The sequence below is a fragment of the Lepisma saccharinum genome, chromosome 1 (genome assembly GCF_977018435.1).
Source record: "Lepisma saccharinum chromosome 1, izLepSacc3.1, whole genome shotgun sequence".
NCBI classification, from domain to species: Eukaryota; Metazoa; Arthropoda; class Insecta; order Zygentoma; family Lepismatidae; genus Lepisma; species Lepisma saccharinum.
The window spans coordinates 98,695,229-98,720,838 of NC_139229.1; the positions used below are offsets into that span (position 1 = coordinate 98,695,229).

The following is a 25,610-nucleotide window of genomic DNA, read 5'->3' on the forward strand; positions in this document are numbered from 1 at the left end:
ATTTGCTCCTTGTTTGATGTGAACATGGCAACACATGGCGTCTGCTTGGCACCCAAAACCTTAACATATCTTAAACCTGCTTCTCGGGACTAAACGTTTCTGAAAGTGGAGCAATGAAATTGTACAAAACAAAATGTCATATTACCTTACATTATCAATGCGACTTCTCTTTCAGTACAAACATTCACAGTATATCCAAGTACCGTGAAACTGACAACACACTGTTACCTATATCGTCGGCAAAAAGTGAGTGTGTGTGTGTGTGTGTGTGTATATATACAGGGTCAGCATAAAATCTTTCCCTGATTATGATTCTTTTACGTTGCACCTCAGTTACAGAAATTTCAACCATGGGTAGTGTTTCAACAAGATGGTACACTGCCACACTGGGAGTTAACTGTTCACCAGTTCTTGCATGACACCTTTCCAGACAGATGGATCGGTAGAGATGGTCAGTCCCATATCATGGCCACTGCATTTGCCGGACATAACCCCTATTGACTTTTTTTTATGGAGTTACGTTAAGGACACAGTTTAGTTCACCAGTTCCTGATATGCAAACTCTTCAGACACAAATACGGGATGCTACAGAGACGGCGACGGAAGAGATGTTGGCAAAGACATGGAGAGAAATTGAGTATCGCCTAGACGTTCTAAGGGAAACAAAGGGAGCACATGTCGAAGTGTACTGATAACAAAACATTATGTGTTAAGCTACCATTTCCAACAAACAGCATATCTGTATCTAGCATAGTTCTTTAGCAATAGAAGTTTGTAATCAGGGAAAGACTTTATGCTCACCCAGTATATATAATATTAAAAACTTAATGCAAGGAATTTATAGTAGGGGAATCGACTGCACTGCACAGGCATCTGATTTTGCTCATCAGACAGGATAAGATAGGAACATGCTGTTAATAACATCGTCCGTAAGTTTATATACGAGGCATGTCCAGAAAGTAAGTTCCGATATTGTTGGCACGCGGTGCTAGTGGTTGAAGCATGAGGCACACATACAGATAGGAAGAGGTGGTATGTGTCTGTAATGTGGTGCAGTCACATTGTTGTGAAGGAAGTAGATTTAAAAACCAGGGCCAAGCTATCTCCTGGCTGTATTCACAGCACAGAATGGTTATTTTGGCAAAATCCTGTTTCTCTACTGGCCTCTCCAGGGAGGAGGGAATCTAAGGTTGCAGATTGCTGCTCAAAAAGGGGAGGGGGCAGCGGTAGGATTCTTGTCTGACCACAAGTTTCTTCGTAGGTAAAAGTGGCAATAGCAGGTCACTGCCATTAACCTTTTGTGTCCCAAGTATCTCGATCTAGATACCCAAAAATAAGCCTCACGGTCCCAAGTATCTCGATCGAGACGCTGTGTCAAGGTCGTAGTTTTTACGTTATAACTTTTCTGTTTTTGGCTAGAATTTCGATTTTTTTTATATTGTTCCTAACACATGTATTTAACAGAAATGTTTTTTTTTTTTTCATTTTTTTTGTCTTCATGAAAATGGAGGGGAAAAGGCAGGAAAAGGGACTTCTCTTTTGCGTCTCTTTTCAAGGTCAAATTTTTGCCGGCAAAGGAAGACCGGCTTTGTTGTTCTAAAGCAATGCTTTTTTTTTTTCACTCCCTCCTGTTATAGTGGAACCACGAGCAAAACAACCTGCGCAGACCCGCGACTCCTGTGCACCGTACCCCGCGAGTAGGGGAGTGGGAGAGTGGACCATGCTTCCTTATGGCCCGAGGTGGAGGGAAGAAGGGAAAGCTGCTCGGGGACTGTTCGTCCCAAGGTTTTTTTCCTTGTGGTCGATCTATAACTGCATTTTGAAGGAAGCTTGTTTATCAGTATCCGATGTCAAAATGTTTTCCGTGAGGGCGCAAGGAGGGGGTGGGGCGAGGGGGAAGACTGGTTGTTGAATCTGCGTTGTGAGAATGGAATTTCGAAGCGCGCTAAAGGAAAACTTTGTTTGTGAGCACAAGTGTTCCACAAGGTTGAACATAGGTTACCCTGCATTGTCTAAAAATAGAATTTCAAGCAGCTGCAAGAATCAGCGTTCATTTTTCACTGCGTTTCTAGCTTGTTGTGTGTAGAATGTTGTGTGTAGATGTCGTTTTGTGCCCAAGTGCGAGGACAATTTTTTAAAATAATTTTTGGGGGTTTTCTCCCTTCACCCTCCATATATATATGCCAAATTTGCATAAATTTTGCATTTTGACATTTTTTCGTGAGGGGCGGGGGGGGGGGGTGAACACCATTTTTTTTTAAGAAAAGTATTTTTGAGGGGATTTCCCCCTTTCCCCCTCCATATGTACGCCGAATGTGCATAAATTATATATCGTCTGAATCTGTGATTCATTCTGCGTACAAAGGTATATCTTTCATATCTCTAGGGCAGTTAGTTTCTGAGCTGTATTCATTTCAAGGTACCCCTGCATTTTGAAGCTTCAATCAGTGGCATGCCGACCATTCCTTTTGGGGGTACAACTCAAGTTACATTGGTCATACAACAATGATGCAAATATTTTTCTGCTTCTTACATGCCAGCAATAATTTCTATGTGCATTTTGAACTTTTCATATCCTTTTTTCGGGGGGGGGGGGGGGAGAAACCCCATTTTTTTTTAAAAAAAAAGGATATTCAGGGGATTTCCCCCCTTTCCACCTCCATATGTACGCCAAATGTGCATAAATTATATATCGTCTGAATCTGTGATTCATTCTGCGTACAACGGTATATTGTTCATATCTCCAGGGCAAATAGTCTCTGAGCTAAAGTCATTTCAAGGTACCGCTGCATTTTGAAGCTTGAATCAGTGGCGTGCCGACCATTCCTTTTGGGGGTACAACTCAAGTTACATTGGTCATATGACAATAATGCAAATATTTTTGTGTTCCTTACATGTCAGCGATCATTTCCATGTGCATGTCGACACTGTCATGTACTTTTTTCTTGAGGAGGGGGTGGGGGAACCAAATTTTTTTTTCCGAAATTTTGGAATTTTGAGAGTTAGCTCCCTCCCCCCACCCCATATACGCCGAATTTGCATAAATTTCATATAGTCTGAATCTCTGGTTCATTCTGCATACAACGGTATATCACTCATCTCTCTAGGGCAATTAGTCTCCGATCTACACTCATTTAATTGAAACTCTGCATTTTGCTCAAAATCGGCTCGGGACCGAGAGACTTACATGTGAAAATGGCCTTGGGACTCAAAAGGTTAAGACAGGTCCCGTGCCAGGAGTTAGATTGGTTGATTTATTGATTTTACTTACTTTTTGTGCCACTTTTGGCTAATTTGCGAAGCTGGGGATGACCGATGACATGATGAAATTGATGTCAATTTCAAATTGATGATTCACAAACATCCATGCCCAGGCTGGGATTCAAACCTGGGACCCCTGGTGTTGTAGCACCATGTGTTCACCACTCTGCCACGGGGGCTGGCAGGAGTTAGCTTGGCTCAACTCTATGAGAAAACTGGCAGTTCTCATATATCGACTGCGTGCCGTAATCAGATTTTTGAACACTCAGAAGCGGATGTCAGCAGAGATCCACCGGAAATTTTGAGAGGTGTAAGGACTGGATGCCATAAGTGACAGTATGGTCAGACAACGGTGCAGACACTTCATGGAAGGTGGATCCGTCATGCACGACCTGAACGCAAGTGGGCTCTTTTGCATCACTTTCGGTGGGAGCCCCAAACTTACGCACTACGGCATTCATCTCTTCCTTCAAATGAAGCAGTTTCTGGCAAGACATACATTTTGCCAGTATTGCTGCTGTGCAGACGGTTCTGCTTCTTGGAGGCAGACACATGACATATGCATACAAAATTTAGTGCCACACTACAACAAATACCTGAAGAACGGTGGTGAATATGTCAAAAAGAAAAGTTATGGGTCACTGTAATTAAGACAATAAAATTTCAATTAATTACCAAAGTTTGTGTTTTAATTGTGGCTAATTGGAATGTACATTCTGGACCGTCCTCGGATAAAACTTCAGTCTGTTAAATTCAATAACAGTAGACGAAAAGTGAAAATTCGGTAGAGCTCGCAGAGGAACATTGATTACTGACGAAAATGATATGTTTTTAGGATTGAGAGCCTAAAAGTTTGTCCGACGAAATGTCGTATTACATCGGACAAAAAAATCGAATGCATAAAGAAGGCCATGCATGCTTTCTTGTGCCGTAGTGAGAGAGACGTTAGTTTCCAAAGGTTGGAATCTTATCCACAACTCACCTGGTCAATAACCCGAGAGAATCTTTTCATTAGTCAGATTTATCTGACAAAAATCACATGCATCTATGGAGCCTAAGTATTCAGCAGATCAAATGTCGTTCCACAGCATACGACAAAAAATTCAGGTTGGATAAAAGCCCTCATTTGTTTCAATGTTCCTTCAGAATATCCACACAATGCCATACTACAGTGTTGGACATCTGTCGGACGGTATCAGAGTGGGTGTAACCTTCTGGTCGACAGATCCGACGCCTTACAGCTCCCATAGACAAGAAAATAAATATGTCAATACATTTTAAATGTGATATTTAGAGGTTCATCAAATGTGTCGTGCCTCACTGGAAATTTCTCCTCGTCCACCTTCTCACCTTCCATCACTGTGGTTGTGTCCAATGCATAATAGAGACCTAAAAGTTTATGCCAATTGATTTCCCGTTTAAGTGCAACGCTTATTACGACTTCTTCAAAATCAAATGTCTGGCAGGTTCATTGCATCACATCACATCTACAGTTCAACAAAGAAACATTTGTCAATCAAGACCAAATTCCCTGACTTTTTTGACCTCTCCAATTCCCTGACTTTTCCAGGTATGTGGCCACCCTGATTAAGGTTCCAATTTTGATCAATATTTCTACATTGGAAATTGGTTTAGCCACATTCACATGAGAATCTCATAAATCTCGTTGATAATGTATGGTAAAGTTTCCAATCTAACAAAATGTTAGCGAAAAGCCATCAGCTGTAGGGAATTTGTGTAGGAATATTGTGCAAAAAATTAAATGTATGCCAGAAATATAAGAAATTGAGCAAGCGTTAAAATACACCCAATATTTAGAAGAAGAGTATGTTTTGATTTAATTCATGATTTCACTTCAAACTATATGACTCTTTCTAAACTGCTAATAACTTTATACATATTTGCAAATACCTTATTAAGGAAAGACGCAAATTCTTGGGCAGATTCTGTGTTGTGTTCATCTGAAGCTTGTACTGCCATGTCATCCAAAGTCTTCTGAAGAAATTTTGCCATTTCAAGTTTTACTTTTAGCTCCTTCTTTATTTTGTCGTGCTAAAATACAAGAAATAATTATCATGTATCATTAAAAATAAGGCTGTGACAATACCAGTGGTATCAGTATTGGAAAGTATAGGTTGGATTCTTTTCACTGATACTTTTCATTTTTTGTACATAAAAATCCACAGTATAAAATAAGCTCTTGAGCCACAGTACTTTGAAAATTGTATTATTAATATACCACTGCATAGCAATAACACATCACTATCTTGGACAGGCTTCTGATTCTATATTATGTGACACCTTAGACACTTTAGTTTTGTCTCAACTATAACATATACAAGTGGTTCCCAAACTTTTTCGTTTCAAGGCACCCTTACTGTTTCCAGATTTTTTCATGGTGCCCAAGTCATAATGTAGGCCTATGTAACATTTGCAACGCTCAGTTAGTGTGGTTAGGTTGCTTGCCTTACGTTAAACATATAAAGACATATTTCAAATTCAGAACCATTTTATGTGTAAAAAGTACTAAAACCATGTGTAGACTAAAGCTATGGTTTCCTCTGAAAGCAGTGCCATAATCCAGTAGCCATAAAAAAAGCGGTGAATGATGTCAGAAAGCGGAAAGCAAAAGACGACCATCTTGACGGTGGACAATGTTGTAAAGTTAGGAGACAGTGTGATTAGAAAATGGATGACCTCGACGTGACGTTGTTAATTTTATTGGAAGATGAACAGTCATCAGAAGATTGACACGGAACGTTCGGAGGCAAGTGAAATTTTTAAAAGCTGTGCAACAGAAGGTGCATATGAAATCTTAGTGTGTCGTCATGTTCACTGCAATAAAGAAAAATTCAGAGAATATTTTCGTTTAACACTCAGTGTTATTTGATTATGTACTAAGTTATATAAAGGATGACCTAACTTCAAAGCCATATAACAGAAATAAAGTTTCAATATCAACTGAGCACAAACTATGTTAATTTTTAAGGCAAGTAAACATTTGTTGTTAGTTATTTATTTGAATGTTCTTCATAAATGTGTTTATTTGATCTATATTTGTTAACTCAAAACATCACGTGTCCTAGGAAAGTAGGAAAGGACGATATTGAAAATGGAAATTAATATAAGATAAATATACATATAAAATAACACTATGATACAAGCAAGAAATAATCATATAGCCTATAAAACAAAATTACAGCCTGAATTACAAGATTAGCTTACGTTCGAATGTTTTATAAATACTGGTGACAATAATTGTATGAACTCTGGAATGATAAACTGAACACATTTTGCAATGATATGATAATGATTATATGGATTATATGGAAACATTTGGCAATATAAAACAAATTGTGAGTTCAGTTGAGTAAAAATACGGTATGTTCTACTTATCCTTGTTCTGGTGACATAAGTGTATGACTTTCATTTGATGATGGACACACTAAAGTTGTTAACATGTCACTATGACAGCTGCTACTTGCTCTTGAAGTTGGGTGACTGTAGTCGCTTTCGGTTGACAAATATTTAAATTCAGCGTTACCAAACAAGGTGGAAATTTCCACCCGCAACTGTGCTTGTTGATATCTAGGAAGTTGTTTCACAATTTTTGCCATAGACATGAAAAAATTATCTGTTTCATCAAATTGATTTTCAGAAGAAGTGATGTTTCGGTCAACTATCTGCTTAAGCAACTGTAATTGTTCTTCAGAATGTGATGCTCTTTTTCTCTTTTGTGGCTGCGCCTTGCCCAAAGTTAGTACATTTGTATTCTGAAAGTTCTCCCTTTCATCTTCATCCAAGATTTCCTGATCGTGACCGATTGTCAGCTTCTGTATCCTTCTCCGTAGCCACTGTTTTGGTTTCACAATGATCCTCTCCAGCAATGTTAGTACTAGTGCTCCTTTTCGATGAGGTGAAACCATCTACGAATGATAGGAGTTCAGACCTCTTCTTTGCAGCCTCACCACAAGAACCAGAGCCAGGCTTCACTTTCTTTCTCACATAATAATCCCTTATGTATGCCCACCTCTTGCTACACTGAACATCTGCAAGAAACTATACGGATGTTTTTCTTGGATGTGTTGCTATGAACTTGGAACTGCTTAAATTATTGTTTCCCAAGTTTACCTTTTGGTAATAGTGATTCATGTGGTAGAGAGAGGGAGTGGATATTTTATTTTTGTTCATTAGCATTGCTTTTCTGTCACTTCTAAAGTCGTTTTCACGTTCAGAAGACACAATGGGCTCTTATGGACAATGCTTTTCTTATGGGAAAATACGAGAGCGCTGTTGTGAAATTTATCGATTTACAAATTTAGCTTACGTAAAATCGGTACCTGCAGTTTTGCAGGAAATTTTGTAGAGAATACAATGGTGAACACAAAAAACTGGTAACTTGCTTACATATTTTTAGATAAATTAAAAACGCAAATTTTCTGTGAAAAGAAAATTTTTACATTGTTTTCATTCCTAACGTTGAAAAATGCCATAAAATTTAAGTATTCATTATGAAAAAATTGACACTGTTTTTTAATTGTCATAGATGATGGTGGTGCTCAGAATTTATCAATACTTTAAAGCAAATTCGCATTAAAAAATATTCAAATAAAGTCTGTGGAGATTTTTTATATTCGTGCAGTAGAAAATGTCGTCGCTGGAAATTTTTTGTTCTGTAATTCCAAGTAAAAACTTCCAGCGACAAAGTTGTGGAGAAAATAATTAAATTATTTTTTTATAACCACTCAAAGATTCCCAGAAATATTACTTCCATGCATTTGGAGTTTCTTTTTAACCCGAACCGCGCGGGAAGTAAGGAGAAGTTGTCTGGCCATCTTGAGCTGGCTCACCGCAGCATTCCGGCTAATCACCACCAAGTTTTCGAGTTGTTATTTTATTTCCATTCAGTAAAAATATTAACTTCATGCAGTTTGTTATAATAGAATTGCAATTACTTAAATTTAATAATGGACAATTATTTCCAATGTTGCTGTTGTGAGCAACATTAGTGCTGTCACAAATACATGTTGTTTTTGTTTACATTACTGTCGACATTAATACTAAAATGAAGATCACCTTTCAGTTTCCAACGTACACATAAATTCATAGACAATAATGAATTTATATATACGTATATGTAACACATTACCATATCTCAATGTTATTCTATGAAATAATTACAGAGAAAGGCGAATGAATATTAAATGCGCCTGTGTATTAAATTAAATCTAATGGGAAAATTACATGCTAATGAACTGTAATGTTCACAGTATAATATTAATATTAATAATTACATATAATTATCATTATATATACGAAATATGTAACACCTTCATTGTGAAGGAAGCTCATCATTTTCCGGCGACATGAGCTAGCGCTGTATTGGCAACACTGTGTGGTATCTCCATAAGCGCCGTTGTGTCTTCTGAACGTGAAAACGACTTTAGTTAATCTCAACAATGAATGATGATGTGAAATTGATGAAGACACACTCATAAACAGTGCCACAATCACTGGGGGGAGGGGCATTTTTCCCCCTGACCTTAGACGGAAGTCCATTCTACACTGTAAAAAAGGTTTGTGTTAAAACAAAAAGGTGTTGATTGCAACCATTTGTCTGTGTTATTTCAACACCAGTGAGGTTAAACGTTGACCAAAATGTGGTGTAGACCTCCAGGGACCACACTCTGTGTCGTTTTAACACCAATATTTTTTACCGTGTAGGGGAAGCAAACATTGAAGTAAAAAACAAGACTAGGAGAATCTAAGAATAGGAGGACAATTGGATACTTTTTACGTGTTCCTTGCATTTTTATTCCAGACGGACAATTGCACTTGCAAGGAGCACAGAGGGGCAATGCACCCCCCTCGATTTCAAATTTTATACAAATAAAAATACATTTCGTAAAATTTTCTTGCTTGCTTCGCTCGCAAGGCCTACTGTTCTTATGGTCCCAAGTTCATAGCTATGGGGCGGCGGGAGTTTGCCTTGGGAGCCAAACAATCTATATGGAAAAAAATGTTACAGATAATGCCATGGTATCCCATAAAATTATTTGCACCCAAGTAAATCAATTTATCTCTATGAAACTTAATATGAAATATTAATGATGACACTGCAATCCAAGAAGTCATTGATCAATCAAGGGATTCCTGTTTGTCAGGTGTCAAAACATGTATATTATAATACAATTCACACAATATTTTGCAATTATTATTATTTTCAAGATATCATCCCTTTTCTGTTACTTATCTATTTTGGGGAAGGGACAATTGCATCTGTGTATCCTGCTATATCTGCCAATCCGATACAATATATTAAACATTTGCCCCCTTTCGGATTGACTTCGCCCCCCTACGAAGAATGCCTGGCTACGAGCCTGAGAACTCCACACCTCTAGGTAGGATTGTTGAGGGAGACTGGCAGTAGGGAGATAGGCCAAGGCCCTTCAAGGGCTGTCGTGCCACGGATTATTATTATCAAAAGCAATATATAACTATAGACTTTCTCGTGCTAGACGAACAACTCAAAACGGTTTTGGAATTTTATGTGCTTATTTTAGATTTTTCAAACAAATTGCTACAGCTCCAGAAACAACCGACAGGTTGATTACCTGTGGCTGTATTTTACATAACATATTATGGGAAGCAAAGGTACTCGCTCCAAGTCAAGTTCATTTTGATGATGCACTTCCATTACCCCAGGAAAATTTAATCCCTCTTGCAGAAAATAATATTTGTGCAAGAAATTCACCCTCGCAGATAAGGGATATCTTCAAATCCTATTTCACTGGCATAGGTGCTGTTCAGTGGCAAAACGATTTTGTACAGCAATATTAACATTTAAATATCTGTTCCTGTACACAGAGGAATTATGTACGTTCTCCTAACTTCAGTGATTCCTCATTGCAAATAATTTGTCGATTACTTACATGTGTAGAATTATATAATGTTTTAACAAACAATATTTTAATCTTACCTCCTTTTCTAGTGTAGCTCCGATTTCACACCACAATTTTTGCTTCAGCTGCTCTTGTAAGTAGTCTTTGCACTTCACATTATACACCATATCATGATTCTTTACAAAATCTATTAATATTTCACCATTCTCGCTAATCCAGCACAAGGTATTTTGAGCGATTGTGCTTCAAAAATGCACCTTATCTGGCACCGTTCCGCAGAAAAACCTTGCTGAACTGTTTGCCACCACACTGATGACAGTCTTCCAAATGGCACCACCACTGTTTTCCGTAACAATTTCAGGCAACGCTTTCTAGGAAACCATGTGCCTTTGTTTCTACTGCAACATTTTTGTGACGTCATTCACAGCTTTTCTAAGGCTGCTGGATTACGGCACCGCTTCCCAAGGAAACCATAGCTTAACAAGTAAGTGTCATTTCAGTGAAAATATTGGAACATTTTGTGGTGCCCCTGTAAGCTGCCTACGGCACTCCAGGGCAGCGTGATGCACACTTTGGGAACCACTGACATATAATCATATTTACCTTTGCCTATAATTTATAACACATCAAAATAATTTCCTAGCTTTATATGTAAATAATACATGTTACAATTTCCGAGAGATTTATACGGAGAAAAATACGGAAGAAGTGCAAAGTCATTAAACTCAAGTATTGTGTTCATTGTAGAATTTTCTCTCTTGTAGTTTAGTTAGAAGCATATAATAATGTTACATTTTATGAGAACATACGCTCCCTTCATTAAACATTATTCAAACTAAAAATAAATGTCTCATGAAGGGAGTGTGTTTTCTCCCGAAAGGAAACATCAAAAGTGTGTTTATATGCTTGTAACATGGGAAATAATATCTACACTGTGTCACTTATTAGACAAAATAAAGTTATTGCATGCGTAAATATTAGGGCTGAGACAATACTACTTTGAACCGATGCCGATACTTCTATAATTCCAATTTAAAATAACAAAGGCTAGTTATTACATATGTGTGTGTGTTTAGTATTGTTACATTTTGTAGCTATGTATTTCTGACAAGGGGTGATGAATAAATTAACTCACCAAACGATGCTCTCTTGCAACAATTCATCACAACTTTACATAGTTTTTTTATAGATCAGTGACAATCGATCAGATATTTCAAATATGAGAAAAATATTATGAGAAGCTAAGAGCAAGGCGATCGTCCCCCCCCCCCCCCCCATGTTGAAAAATGAGATCATGTCTCTTCAACCTCCTTTAAACCAAAGGATCATGCAAGAATAATTGGCGATTTACCAGCCCCAGACTCAACGTCTAAAAAACTAACAGTAAAACTGTAACGTAAACCCTACCTCGTCTCTTTTCTGTCTTTTAGCAAAGAAAATAATAAATAATAAACGAAATGTAAGGAGATAATGATAACTTGCCAGTCTCTTGCATATATATCAGGTGATTGATTTCAGTACAGTGATATTCAGACTCGACTTTGCTTTCGACATATATACTTTCGACAAATTATTTCTAAAAAAGTATTAAATGCTTAGTACTATCCCTTGGCATGGAAGGAAATCCAAACCTACCACTGGACTTTCCAGAAAGTAAGTGCCATCAACTGTTGTTCAAATAAAATTATTCCCTTGCCGAGTTTCCTGTGCCGAAACATGCCTGTTGAAACCCAGTTATGTAGGTAGGGACAACAAAAAAAAAAGTTGGAATGGAAAAGGGAGATTAGCCCAGGTATTTGAATTTCCAGGAATATGCTATGTACTATGTCTGATTGATTGAATGATTGATTTGGAGTTTTAAGTCCACTGTATGCACAGTAAGGCTAGTTGGGACTGGATCTACAGTTTAAAGTGGGATCCGAACCACTGGGTATCAAACCCGGGACCACTTGATTACAAGGTGACGACGCTACCACTGTGCCATCTGGGAGGCCCTACTATGTCTGAGACATGTGCACCACTCACATGGGCGATCACTGTTTTGACTGTGGGATGTCTCTAAACAGAGAAATGTCCACAATACACCAGGTGGCTCGTGACTACCGGGACCTCATTGGGATTATTGTGACACCACACTGCAGCCTGATAGACTTCGAAGGAACTCCTATGGGGATAATTTCTCATTACCCTTGATTTGAAAGATATTTGACTGCGAGTCTTATGTGCTCGATTGATTGATTTGGTGTTTTAAGTCCACTTTGTGCACAGAAAAGGCTAATTGGGAATGGACCTACAGTTCAAAGTGGGATCCGAACCACTATATGCCTCCACCGGGTATCGAACCTGGGACCCCTTGATTACAAGGCGACCACGCTACCACTGCGGACACGAGTCTTATGTGTGTATGGATCTTTGTCACATACTTGCTGTTCACCGAACTTGAGTCTATGTTCAATTAACAAATGCACAAATACGTATTTTTCATTTTTCTTCAAAGTAAAATGTAAGCTGGAAAAGGTGAACGAACCTTCGAAAAGAAACCAATGTTGGTTTTGGCCATGCTTCTAGCGACTCAAAAACAATGGTATCGGCTAATATCAGTGAAAAAAGTTCAACCGATACCAACAGTATCGGTATCGGCTCAGCCCTAGTAAATATTTTTTATTATATTTACTTTGAAAACGAGAAAAATTAATGATCTAAATTAAACAAAACAATACACAAGTGAAAACTTTACCATTCTCGTTATTTATGCATGAAATGTATTTTGAAACAGTTATGCTAACTAAATAGTAAATAACAAAGTATCACCACATTCACAATGTAAAATTATCATTTACCAAATATACTATTTCTTACCTTTGTATTTGCTGATTGAAATGTTGAAGGAAGCATTCCAGGAAATAATTTCAATGCAACAGGTAGCAGCACCTCCATAAAGGGAACAATAATAAATATAGAAAAGGGGAGGAGACGAAATAGATCTGTCACAGTCCTCACCAACTGCAATAAAAATAATGGAAGAAGACACTGGCTTATTGCAATTACAAGTCAAAGTAAAAATGATGAAATTTTGAGTACATTGCTGCAATATTACTTTTAAATGTGACATTGTACATGTCATTAATCAAAAATAAATAAAGCCAGCTCCCGTGGCAGAGTGGTTAGCACATCATGCTACGATGCCAGGGGTTCCGGGTTCAAATCCTGGTCTGGGCATAGATGTTTGTGAGTGTCCCACTCATCAATTTCATCATATCATCACTCATCCCTATCTTCGCAAATTTGCCAAAAGTGGCACAAAAAGCCAAGTAAAATAAAGTAAATCAATCAATCAAAAGTAAATAAAATTTGTTTTCTAATTTTTCAATGTGAAGAAGTCTGGTTCCTTTACAATGCAAACTTGTTTGTATCATAGACATTTCCTCTAGTTCTTTTGTACCAGTCATCTGAAAAAAATGGAACTGTGAGTTTAAAATGGCAGAAAATTTCACTATTGTTTGTTTAGTATTTTGAAACTGATTAGTCTCTCAATAACCTGCACAAATCACCCTTTGCCTACCACCCTCAGTGAAGGAGTGGTTACGCACATCACAGCATGCTGTAACACCAGAGGTCCCAGGTTCAAATCCCACCAGTGTCATGAGTGTTCCATCATCCTCATTCATTGCAATTAACCAAATGTGATGCAATAACAAAAAAATAAAATAATAAAATCATTTACTTGGCACAGGGGTGTAGGCACCAGAATAGAGATCTTTTTGTTGATTTTAGAAAATTTCAGTCACTTTCATTTCATAACATGATACAATTTTTACATTTCTTTCTGCAATGTGCATCGTAGGATTTAAATTCAACAAATAAAATCCCCCACCAAAAAAATGGGAATGGCACTTAGAGGTTTGTCGCAAAAAGTTTCATTTTGACAGAATCAAACAAAATACTATCAATCAATAAAATGTTTTTGTAAAATAACATGTAAACAAAAAAGAAAACAATTTTGTTGCTCACCTGCCTGTGTTCTCGCCTTGAAAGAGTCTTGCCCCTTAAAATTCTCCATACTAATTTAATTGATACTCTAATATCAATTATCAGTAGCCGAAACCCATGGTAGTAGTGCTTCAGTTCATCTACTATTTTTATCCACAGCGACTTCTTTTCCGGTGGTGGCCCCTTTGGTACTGGTACACCATCCTTTTTTTGACTTTCCAAGTCTTCTACCAATGCATTTACCGTTTCTTCCACTTTCGAAGAGGGTTTCGATGGTTCCTTTTCAAATTTCACTCGACTTAAATACAAATGTCTTCTTGCAAGCCAACTGTCATAAAGCACTTGATCTTCACTTCTAGTTCTCAGTAGGGATGTTCCATCCACACACACACTACTCACCCGCAATAGAGAATGACTGAAGCGAATATTATGCACTTTGCTATTTTTTACATGGTCCTGAACCCTTACATATGATACATGGAGGCAAGGGTTTTGAAGATATACACTCAAACTGCTGCTAGTGTATTTAGGAACACAGTAGTAACTTTGTTTCTGGCAAAAACAGCCATCTGGGGGAAGAAAAACACATTTTAATACAATGCACTGTTTTAATACAATGCACTTACATAGCAGGATACATATTTAAGGGGAAGCGATTTTACAATACCGTACAATTCCCCAATTTCTTTCATATTTCGCATACTCAATAATTTAGGCCTCATAATTACGAATCTGCAGTTAAAATTTGGCGCTCACATGGAGAACTTGCAAAATAAGCAGGTTCGTGATCGCAACCGACACCCTCGATTTCTCAAGAAAACCCATGTTTATCGCAAGATTTTGTCTTTCGAATACTTAAAGAACGAAATATATATTCCTGACATTACTACGAACCCGAAATTTTAACTATGTTAGATTAACATAACCTAATCATGCATGGTTTGTGGGGCTACCCGTGCATCGTTTGAGGGGTGCAAGGCTAATGGACCATCAAAAACTGTCAGTTTCGTAGCACTTGAGTGACAAACTTTGCTTTTCTTGAGGAATCGAGGGTGTTTGTTACGATCACGGACCTGCTTATTTTGCAAGTTCTACACGTGAGCGCCAAATTTTAACTGCAGATTCGTGATTACGAGGCCTAAATTATTGAGTATGCGAAATATGAAAGAAATTGGGGAATTGTCCGGTACTGTAAACTCATACCTTTAAGTGTGCATCTATATCCAAAAAAAAAAAAAAAAAAAAAAAAATGTTACTCTGTAACATCACCTCCATGGGATTAACCCTAGAACACTACTGTGTTCCAATATTACAGTGTAAGTAGCGCTACGTAAATTTTACATACATAAAGGAATCAATTTTTAAAACAACCTCTACATCATGAAAACAAAATGACGATTCTTTGTGAACATTATTTTATTATTTTCCTTATATTGGAGTTTTATTCTTCAATTTAAAATGTATAAACATGGTTTTATTAAACATAGAATATTTTAAGAGAAGATCTTGATTGACAAGCCCATTTGTACATTAAGAATGAAGGCGAAAAGTTCAAACAATGAAAAGCAAACATTATTAATATTCCTAACGCTGTACATAAGGAACAAATGTAATTTTAAAGTCTTACAGGAAAATAGTGCATGGGTTTACACTTTCGTTTTCAAAATATAGCTATGCAAGTCGTAATCTACAACTGTCAAAATTACGTGCACGATTTTCCTTCTATTACTACGTATTATTGATGTACAGAGTCCAACATAACGAACAAACTAAAGACGTTCAATGCTTGCACCCTCCTTACCACAGTGTCTGACAGAATGGCCGAGGCACTGCTAGGCAGAGGGGTGAGTGGGTGCAAGGTAGGGGAGGGATTTGAGCGCAAAGCATACATAAATTTTAAGTACGGTATAATGTTCTAGGGTTAATGCAATACACACACACATATATATCTTAATATACATATTTTCTTTATATTGGAGTCAGGGTGGTCTAGTCGCTAGGGCAACAGGATAAACCAGATTTGATGATCTAAGGTCAGAACTTTGTTTCCCCTTGTTCTTGCATAAAAGCAGCTCTGGGGTTCACCAAGCCTAAAATAAACAAATAAACAAGTACCTCAGACGGGGGCTGGGGGTTAATACAGCTGAAGCATGGTGCTCAGGCCTGTAGCCAGGGGAAAGGGGGCTACTGCCATCAGCCCCTTGATATTAGGTACAACTATTTTACATAATTTGTTTACAGTGAAGAATGTAAATGTAGACAGCAGATATTATTTAGCTAACAACTTGAAAGATAATAATTCACAGAACATGAAAAGCAGCTATTACATTTGTTCATCTTGTTTATGAGTAGAAGTCTAAGTAGAGGGAGGAATTTAGAAGTTTATCTATGGTTTAGAAAATTATTCCATAGGGCAGCTTCTTTATCTGTACGTTCGCTGTCCCTGTTGCAGCCTTGCATTTAGACAGAAATCTGCGACTTTCACATCATCATCATCATCCACATCTGCGTCAAAGGTCAACAGCTTCCAAGTTTTGGAAACTAAGGTGAATTTTATTGCTTCGGCTAGGGGTGGAATGTATGGCAAGCACTATGATTGAATATTGTGCATTTTTTCTTGTGTGATATAAAATGTCTGTATCATCAAAAGTAGTATGGAGTGCATAGTAAGGGATGACATCAGTAGCAGTCAATCAACATTTCAAGAGATGTTTTAGAAGATATAGAAAAATTTACCTTCATTTAATATTGTTAAACTTTTGAAAAATTGACTTGGTTTACAAAGCCTCCACCCCTGATAAGCCATGAGTGCCCCCTGGAGATCAATTCTAGCTACGGACCTGATGGTGCTGATCACATCACCTCCAAAAATGGCTGATCCCAAGAATGTGAGGGGCCTTATGTGCATTCATGGCAGAGTGCAATGTGTTCAGGGAACTTTAGCTTACCTTTCTCTATACTTCCCATTCTCATGTAACATTACGTATTGTTACACACATCTATCTTCAAGGCATTCATCTAAAGAGTTGATTTTGAAAGTAATCAATTCCACCACTTCTGTCCATTTTTATTACCAAAAGGAAAATGAATGCCAGAACAATCTTTAGAGGATAAAAGAAAAAGTAGCAACATTATACATCCCAATTAATTACCCCATGTCATGAAGGCAGACACAGAGTGGAGATAGAGCTCCACACATTCTCGATATTCGCCACAGAGAAGTTAATGTGATCAGCAGCATGACCCAGTTGCCTTTATGCCCTGAGCACCCATTCATTAAGGCTCCGTGAGCCCTGGAACTGGTCTGTTTCCTGCAGGCTTCCATGGTAAACTTGGCGTTGTTCTCTTCCTCTTGCCATCTGAAATACCTGCTCTTCATCTGTCAATTGTCTCCTGATCCTTTCCAACATGTAGGTGACTGACTATACAAGGTGCTCCTATTCTTTTCATAAAGGAAACAGCGAGCTCTTGCTGGCACAGAAAGGAAAGGACATGCTGTCTCCAACACTCCTATCAGTGGGTGGAAGCTGGCATGTAATAGCTAGCACGGTATTCCAGCAAACAACAGAGCACCCAGTGCCTTCTGAGGTATGTATAAGCATGGTGAATCAGAAAAATTCCAATCTCATATAAACAACTTTTATATTTACATTACTAACATATATTAGAGAACACACTCAAAATCTCGGTAACAGTATGGTATAGGGAAAACACATTTCTTCAAATTTACAACTTACCAAACTGAGTTTCTGTAGACTTTTGAAAGCTCGTGGAAGTGTTTTCTCCCTTCGTTCAACTTATTTGGCCGGTAAATCATGCATTGACATTAATGTCCCTCCGATGCAAAAACACTCTTGCCTGCATTACGTTCGACTATATGAACCAAATGTTCCGTGCATTCTATGATGTAACACCCGGTCAGTGTTTCCAAACTCGCCATTGTTTTGCCAGAACATGACACTTTTAACTGTGTTTGCCTAACCTAACCTAATCTTGCGTGCATGGTTCGTGGGGCTATTTATGAATGGTTTGTGGGGCTATCCGTCAATGGTGTGTGGGGCTACACGTGCATGGTTCGTGGGGTTTTCGAACCCGGAAAAAAATACAAAATAAGTAACACGAAAGTAGGTATTTTTCGGTGCAGAATGTTGCAACACTGCAAACCCACTGATCATCGACAGCGCTAGTCAAGATTTCTCCACCATATCGTGTGTGAGAGGAACGAACAATAATTACTCGATATGTGTAAAATTGAAGCTATTTTCGTGAAAGAAATGAAATCCCACCTTAAACAATGTTTCGCAATGCATAATAGGCGAGTACAAATGTAAAAAATTACTAAATAAATGAGTCAAAATGTGTTTTCCCTATACCATACTGTTACCAAAATCTCTTAATGGAGAGAATATGTGAATTCTGTAAAAAAAAATGTTGATTCTTATCTATATTGTCATTTATTAACTATGCACATATTCATTGTATTTTGCTAAATATAGGAAACAGCTGTCATCAAATATTTGCAATTTTCTGGTTTACATTGCTTTTGTGGCTCTGTAGCTAAGTGAGAAGATCACACTGAAGGAGTATGAGTTTGAGCATTTGGTTTAAGCCCACTTTATGCACAGTAAGGCTATACTTTAAAGTGGAATCCGAACCACGTACTTCCATGGCATATCAAACCCAGGACCCCTTGATTACAAGGCAACAACTGAAGTTAAAACTGAAGATAAACTCATACCCAAGTTGGAGCCTGAACTCGGAATTTGCTGTGGATAAATCATGAATCGGCCAATGAGGGGCAGGCAACATTTGGTAATAACTTCGCATTTCTTGTCATGGAGTACACTAGCAAGTGGTAAGGAAATTAAAAGGATTGCCGAATGGGAGAAATGAATTTTATGCTTCATGCCATTGTAGCCTACTCATTACACAATTTCTATCAAATATATGATTATGGTAATGATATTTATTACTGCTTGGATACGAAATTATATAATGATCAATCAAATAATAATAATGGTAACAGTAGTATAAGCCGGATACACATTCAACTCGTTTATTTTCAAATAAAAATCATTGCTACTTACCTCATATGCATACCGGAACATTTTTCAAGCTGGGGATCACTTTTTTTCCCATGAAAAAAGCGTTATTTTTAACATTATAATCATTTATTGGTCGTTGCTAATTCGGCGGGCAAATCTTGACTCACGTTGTCTGCCGTCAGCTGATGTGCAGTGTATCCAAACTTATGAACCGATAAATGCCGCACAAACTATCCACAAAAGGTTTTTAAGTGAAAATTGAGGCTAGACTCTACTTTACGTCCTTATCTGCATGGTGATTGCTTCTTTGCGTTCGCGGTGCGGCACCCGGCATCTCTTCAGGTAAGTACCTTTTTCTTTTTACACTTTCTGTTCACGATAGCCCCACTATCCATTCAGGGGGTCGAGGTATGCCTACGAGGTTAGGTTAGGTTCCATTAGCACTCATTTCACCACTAAATATGTGCTACATCTAAAAAATTCCTCAGTACGTTCAATTATGCATATCCGGACAACATCGGTTTTTCTCGATTCACTCCTTCAGGAAATTTTTCCTAGCTTTGGGATTTACGTTGTTGAATTCCTTATAAAATAAGCTTTCCAACGATATATGCCACGTATTCCTTAGGAAAAGGACGTAAACTAGTCTCTTACCTTAAATTGGAAAAAAAAAAAACGCTCACACGTCATCTTTTAAAACTAGCGCGTTTTTGCTACACTGACAGGGGGTTACATGATCGAACGCATGGAACATTTGATTCACGTAGTCGACGGTAATGGCGGCACGAGCTATCGTACAACAGGAGATGCATGAATGACGAAAAATACCTTACTTACAGGCCAAATAAGTTGCACGATTCGAAAAAACAATTTCCCCGGCTTCAGAAAGTCCTCAAGAACGCAATTCCGTAAGTACTTTCTTGTCTTTTCTCCTGTAAATTTTAAGAAATGCGTCTCCGGCTTATACTATCGTTACAATTCCATTATCAATTACATAACCTGCGCATTACAATACCCATCTGAAATATTCACGATGTCAACGAAAAGCAGAGAAGTATATTAGAAAACTGTGAATTTCCTTTTCTTTTTTGTCGATTGGAATGTTTACAAGTAAATTTGAAACATGACTTGATTCAAAATAAAATAATCGTAAAATTCCTCCATTGTGTATGAAAATTATTCACAAAATTACATGAGATGTATGAATATAAGACAAATCCTGCATTTAGTAGTAAGCGTATTAACAAATGTTGATTTTTTTGTACTAGGTATATAACACAACTGCAGAATAATAGTGTTTTCGGCGTGTTCATAGTGTGTCAGAATGAGGAGTCCCCATGCAAATATTAAACAGCCGATGAACATTATTTCCCTTTGATTTAGTCTTCGATGTATTAACTACCATATTAACTACACACAGGAAATCAAAGAAGTCTTACTTTTAATAATACTTCTCGATCTGATAATGATAGACTTGCGTACACTTAAAAACGCATACATAATTATATTGTTATTCCTTATTCAATCACACAGACACACAACCATCACCATCACTCCCATAGTGCTCGCTCGTTCTCCCACAGATCACTTCTGATCACTCCAGTGTTGCCATTTGCTCTGAAAGTAATTCTTTAAAAAGTTTCTTCCGCTTGTAGAAACTAGAAAGGATTGAGTAGAAAACAAATGCAACATTCTTAGTTTTCACTCAATTTTAGGCAAACAAATGTTTATGCCTTTAAATACTCTGTACAAGGGGTATCAGAACGTCGTAGAGCACGGTGCCAGAAAGAAAGAAAGAAAATAAAAAGAGTGACAGTCACCGTTGCACAGGGACGTCGTTAGGGGGTGCACTGGCTCCCTGAAACGTTCACGTAGCCCTGGCAAACTGTTCTACATTTGCTGAAAATTTTTACTTTCATGACAAATATTGCAAAATAGCGTTTCAATAAATTTTGCTTTCAGTTTGAAACACGGTTCTTGAATTTGAGTGCCACGAACCCAAAACAATACATTTCTTCCTAGCACTTCGATGTTTCTCGGAATTTTGAGGGAGTGGTCTTTCCACCCCTCGCAGTCGCAGCTAGTACTCAACTAAAAACCCAACAAATTGAGTACTTTGAAAGCCGTAGCTTTACCGATGAAAATAAATTATTTTGTTTTAACACAGTAACCGAAATTGATGTGCACAAAGCAGTGCATAAAATTAAATCAAACAGTGTTGGAGCAGACGGCATAAACACTAAGATGTTAAAGATTGCACTACCATATGTACTGACTCCATTAACTCATATAATCAATTATTCTTTGTCTAAAGGCGTGTTTCCAGAAACATGGAAAGAAGCGCGAGTCTTGCCTCTTCAAAAGAAAAAGAGATCAGTTCTTTCGATGACTAAAGGCCCATAAGCAGTGTCGAAGATATAGTACAAGCAATGCAAGCACTGCTTGCACAATTAAAATATTATTTAATGTACTTAACGTTGAGTGCATTATTTATTTTCTATCGCACTCGATTTCGCGAAATTTTACGGCAGCAAATTCTCTCCGCAGCCCGTTGGCAAGCAGCAACATCTCTGCTTGCAGCCACTGTGCGGGAAACCAACGCTTCTCAAGTATCATATGGCGAAGGGTAGATGCTGGTGAAGGTACGGTCCCCAAACCACTAATAAAAGCTCTGCTTTTCGGAGCTTTTCGGCTTCTCGAAAACACCCGAGCCAAGCAGAAAACAGACACTACTATCAGAAAACATATAAGTGTTAACATGATCTCGAAGATTTATATTTGCTTTATTATAAACACAGAATTATTGAAATAAATTATTATAACTGTTCCAAATTCTATGTAGATAAACTTTAAAGCATTACTTTGAGTTTCAAGATTTGTAAAACGTGTCAATAATGTCGACGTTCAGGGGTAAGACAAACATGGTGTTCCGGCACTGGGGAGCGCTGGAATCTGCAGAACAGCTGGCTGTTGTCCGCTTCACACTTCTCTTGTCTCAAATTACAACGCACGCCAGTGTTGACAACTACCAAATAATTTACACTATATGTATCGTAAGTTTTCATACAAACAATGAACTGATGTTGTTTTTCGATAAAACGTATGTAAAAAAAAAAAAAAAAAAAGCAATGAAACTCTCTTCTGAGACCTGCAAATAGCAAAAACGTTAAGTCATAAAAGCTATCCAACTCGAAATATTATTTTTATTAATATAATACATTATTAAAAAGAAGAAACAGCGCATGTTCTTCCTATTGTAATGGCCTATTATTCGAAAGCTTAATTAATTTTAAGCTTCAAGTCAGTTCTATTACTCCCCCGTGAACATTAATTTTTACAACGAGGTTGACATCGCTTTTCTGTTAGCTTCTGAGCTTTTCGGAATATTTTCCATTTATGTGGGAAGAACGAGTGGTTGAAGTGAGTGTTCTCTTTTGTGAAACAAACATGAATATTTCAAATTTCGTACGGGAAGCTGTAAGTAATAGCAAGTATTTTATTATCAATAACGTGAAAAGAATTTTGAACTTAGCAGTATGGCCGTTGAGAGAGGAGTTCATGGATATATTATTATTATTTAAAATGTCCTTTCTTTCCTAGAAAAACTGGGGCAATGGACTGTATAATTTATATACCCCCCCATTTTTCGGAGTACTGCATTGCTTTCCTTCCTCTTAAGACCACGCTTCGCTACTGCCCATAAGCCTATTGCCAGTACTCTCTAATGTACTAGAAAAAATTGTATTTTCACAACTAATGTGTTATGTAGACGCGAACAACTTGTTACCTACAGTTCAGTCTGGGTTCCGCGCACGGCATAGCACAGCAACAGCTTTAACAAAAGTTACAGATGATATTCTTTGCGAAATTGACAACCGTTGTTCTACACTTCTCCTATTACTGGATTTTAGTAAAGCTTTCAACACAGTCCAACACGATTTGTTAATATCTAAACTCAAGTACTATAAATTTGACTCTGTAGCCGTAAGGTGGTTTTAATCCTATTTACTTAATAGAAAACAGAGAACATTCCTTCAAAATTCGCCCTCGCAGATCTCCGAAGCTGTAGTTTTAAAAGCAGGGGTTCCTCAGGGATCAATTTTAGGGCCTTTCCTTTTCACCCTCTACACCGGAGACTTAAATATAGTTATAAAATTTTTCACACCACATTTCTATGCAGATGATACACAACTGTATTTTTCGACTAGACGTACAGCGCTAGAAAGTAGTATTTCCTCACTCAACACCGATTTAAATAATATTTACACATGGTGTACATCAAATGGACCTAAGATAAACCCTGAAAAATCACTTTATATGCTAATTGAAACGAAACAATCGCAAAAAAAATCTATTGTTGAGCCAATTGAACTTAAAATTAATAATGAAACCATTCCATGTAAACATTCAGATTTTATTCTGAGAAACCTCTACCGTTTCCAAGATCAAGTACCTGCAGAATGTAAACTTAGACTAGCTCAATCTTTAATTTTTACACTATTTGATTATTGTGACACTGTGTATGGGCCCAAACTTGCGAAAAAACTCAGCAGAAAAATTCAAATCGCATAAAATGCAAAATGCATGCATCAGATATACTTTTGACCTGGATAAACGCGATCACATCCTTCCCATCTTAAACAGGTATAATATTTTAACAATGGCCAACAGGAGGCTACTGCACTATCTATATTTCATTCATGATCTGCAAACCGAATGTAAACCCGCGTACTTATTTGAAAAGCTATGTAATCGCAACACAATTCACAGACACGGGACACGTCGTCATAACGAACTTGATATTCCTTACCATTCGACTACGCTATATACATCATCCTTTTCTATATCTGCCCCGAAAGCATGAAATGCACTGCCAACAAATGTTATATTCATAAAACTCAATAAGAGTTTCAAAATTAAATTGAAAGAAATGCTTCTACAGGAGCAGCAGCAGAACAGTAGCACATACTACAAGTGAACTGGCACTCAACAAACGACAAACCACTCATTAACCATTCTATAAATGTAACTATTGAAATTTTATTAATATCTTCAAATTATTATTATTATTATTATTATTATTATTATTATTTGCTTAAATGCAGCCTTATGTTAACATTTACATTTATATTTTTTTCTTTTCACATTTGTATTTTTAAAAATATTTTCTTGTTCTTTCACATTTATATCATCCTATGACTAATATTACTGAAATGAGAATATTCGTAATTGTAGGTAATGTGAATTTTTATTTCTCTTTAGTGTAATCAAGCTTTCCATCTGTATTCATATTTTTGGAGTATTGCAATGTTTTACACAGTCCGTTCGAAGAATTTTGACAATATTGATGTTTTGTCAGAGGGACCACCCCCGAATAAATATCTGTGGATGTTTTACAGGTTTCATCGTATTTAAGAAGGTAATTTTCCGGTGCAACTTTTCTCCGTACAACAGGTCTTTTGCCACTCAGGCTGAAGAGCCGATTCATAGGTGGAACGACCTTGGCGATTGGCACCATGTTGACAACAGAGACTCAAGAAGTCCCGCAACCTACAGAACTCGAAGCGTTCGGATCCTATGGTGACATACACTTTGGTTGAACACAAACAGATGTATTGGTAGGAAATGCAGTGATTTTATGGGCCGTCCCTTTCTGGAAAGTCAGGAACATTTTGAAAACATACTTTCCCTTCATGCACGCCAGGGGTTTAAGCCAGGTCACCCCCTCTCACAAAATCTTCTCTTCATCTGACTCTGGTTATCGGCCGCGCCGAAATGCAGAAACAAAATGATTTAGCGGCAGGTAGCTAGGACTTTCAGGGTTAATTACTTTATGGTCCAGGATGGACATATGCTTTTCAAAAAGACAAAATTCTACTGTTTGTGCCTTTTCTGAGATGATTGACAAAGATGTCGCGGTTCCATCAGATTCCCACACTCAACTCTTGTGCTCATAACCTGAAATGAAGGGAAAGACCATAATAAGCCTTTGTATGTACCGACTTTATATCCTTCCGGAGCCTCCCCGATGGTGCAGTGGTAGCGTTGTTGCCTTGTAATCAAAGGGTCTCGGGTTCGATACCCGGTGGAGGCTCAAGTGGTTCGTATTCCACTTTAAACTGTAGGTCCAGTCCCGATTAGCCTTACTGTGCATAAAGTGGACTTATACAACAAATCAATCAATCAAATCATTTATATCCTTCCTTTGTAACTTTCCAATCATCTTTAAGAAACATCTGCTTCTTTTTGCCCTACTGTGTTGATTGATGGACAATTGATGCTTCGAAGTACAGTTTGATCCGAGAAGTAGTTTCATAGTTAACTTCTGAAAACGCGAGATTCCGGTAGGATCACGGAGTGCTTGTGATCTAGTTTTCATGTATTGCGAGTGAAATTTCGATTGATTTGGTTC

At 37.6% G+C, this 25,610-nt stretch overlaps 1 protein-coding gene across 1 annotated transcript in view; it reads right to left on the reverse strand.

Moving 5' to 3' along the window:
- The window catches only part of LOC145998583 (mitochondrial proton/calcium exchanger protein-like), a 49,594-nt gene extending 28,819 nt beyond the window's left edge, over positions 1 to 20,775 (reverse strand). Inside the window, exons 1-4 of the mRNA XM_083135025.1 lie at positions 20,638 to 20,775; positions 14,175 to 14,722; positions 13,023 to 13,166; positions 5,173 to 5,313 (exon numbers count right to left, since the gene is read on the reverse strand). Coding sequence (XP_082991151.1) covers positions 5,173 to 5,313; positions 13,023 to 13,166; positions 14,175 to 14,722; positions 20,638 to 20,698 — 894 coding nt within the window. The 5' untranslated portion in view covers positions 20,699 to 20,775. The remainder of the gene's footprint in view (positions 1 to 5,172; positions 5,314 to 13,022; positions 13,167 to 14,174; positions 14,723 to 20,637) is intronic.
- Between the last annotated feature and the right edge of the window lie 4,835 nt (positions 20,776 to 25,610).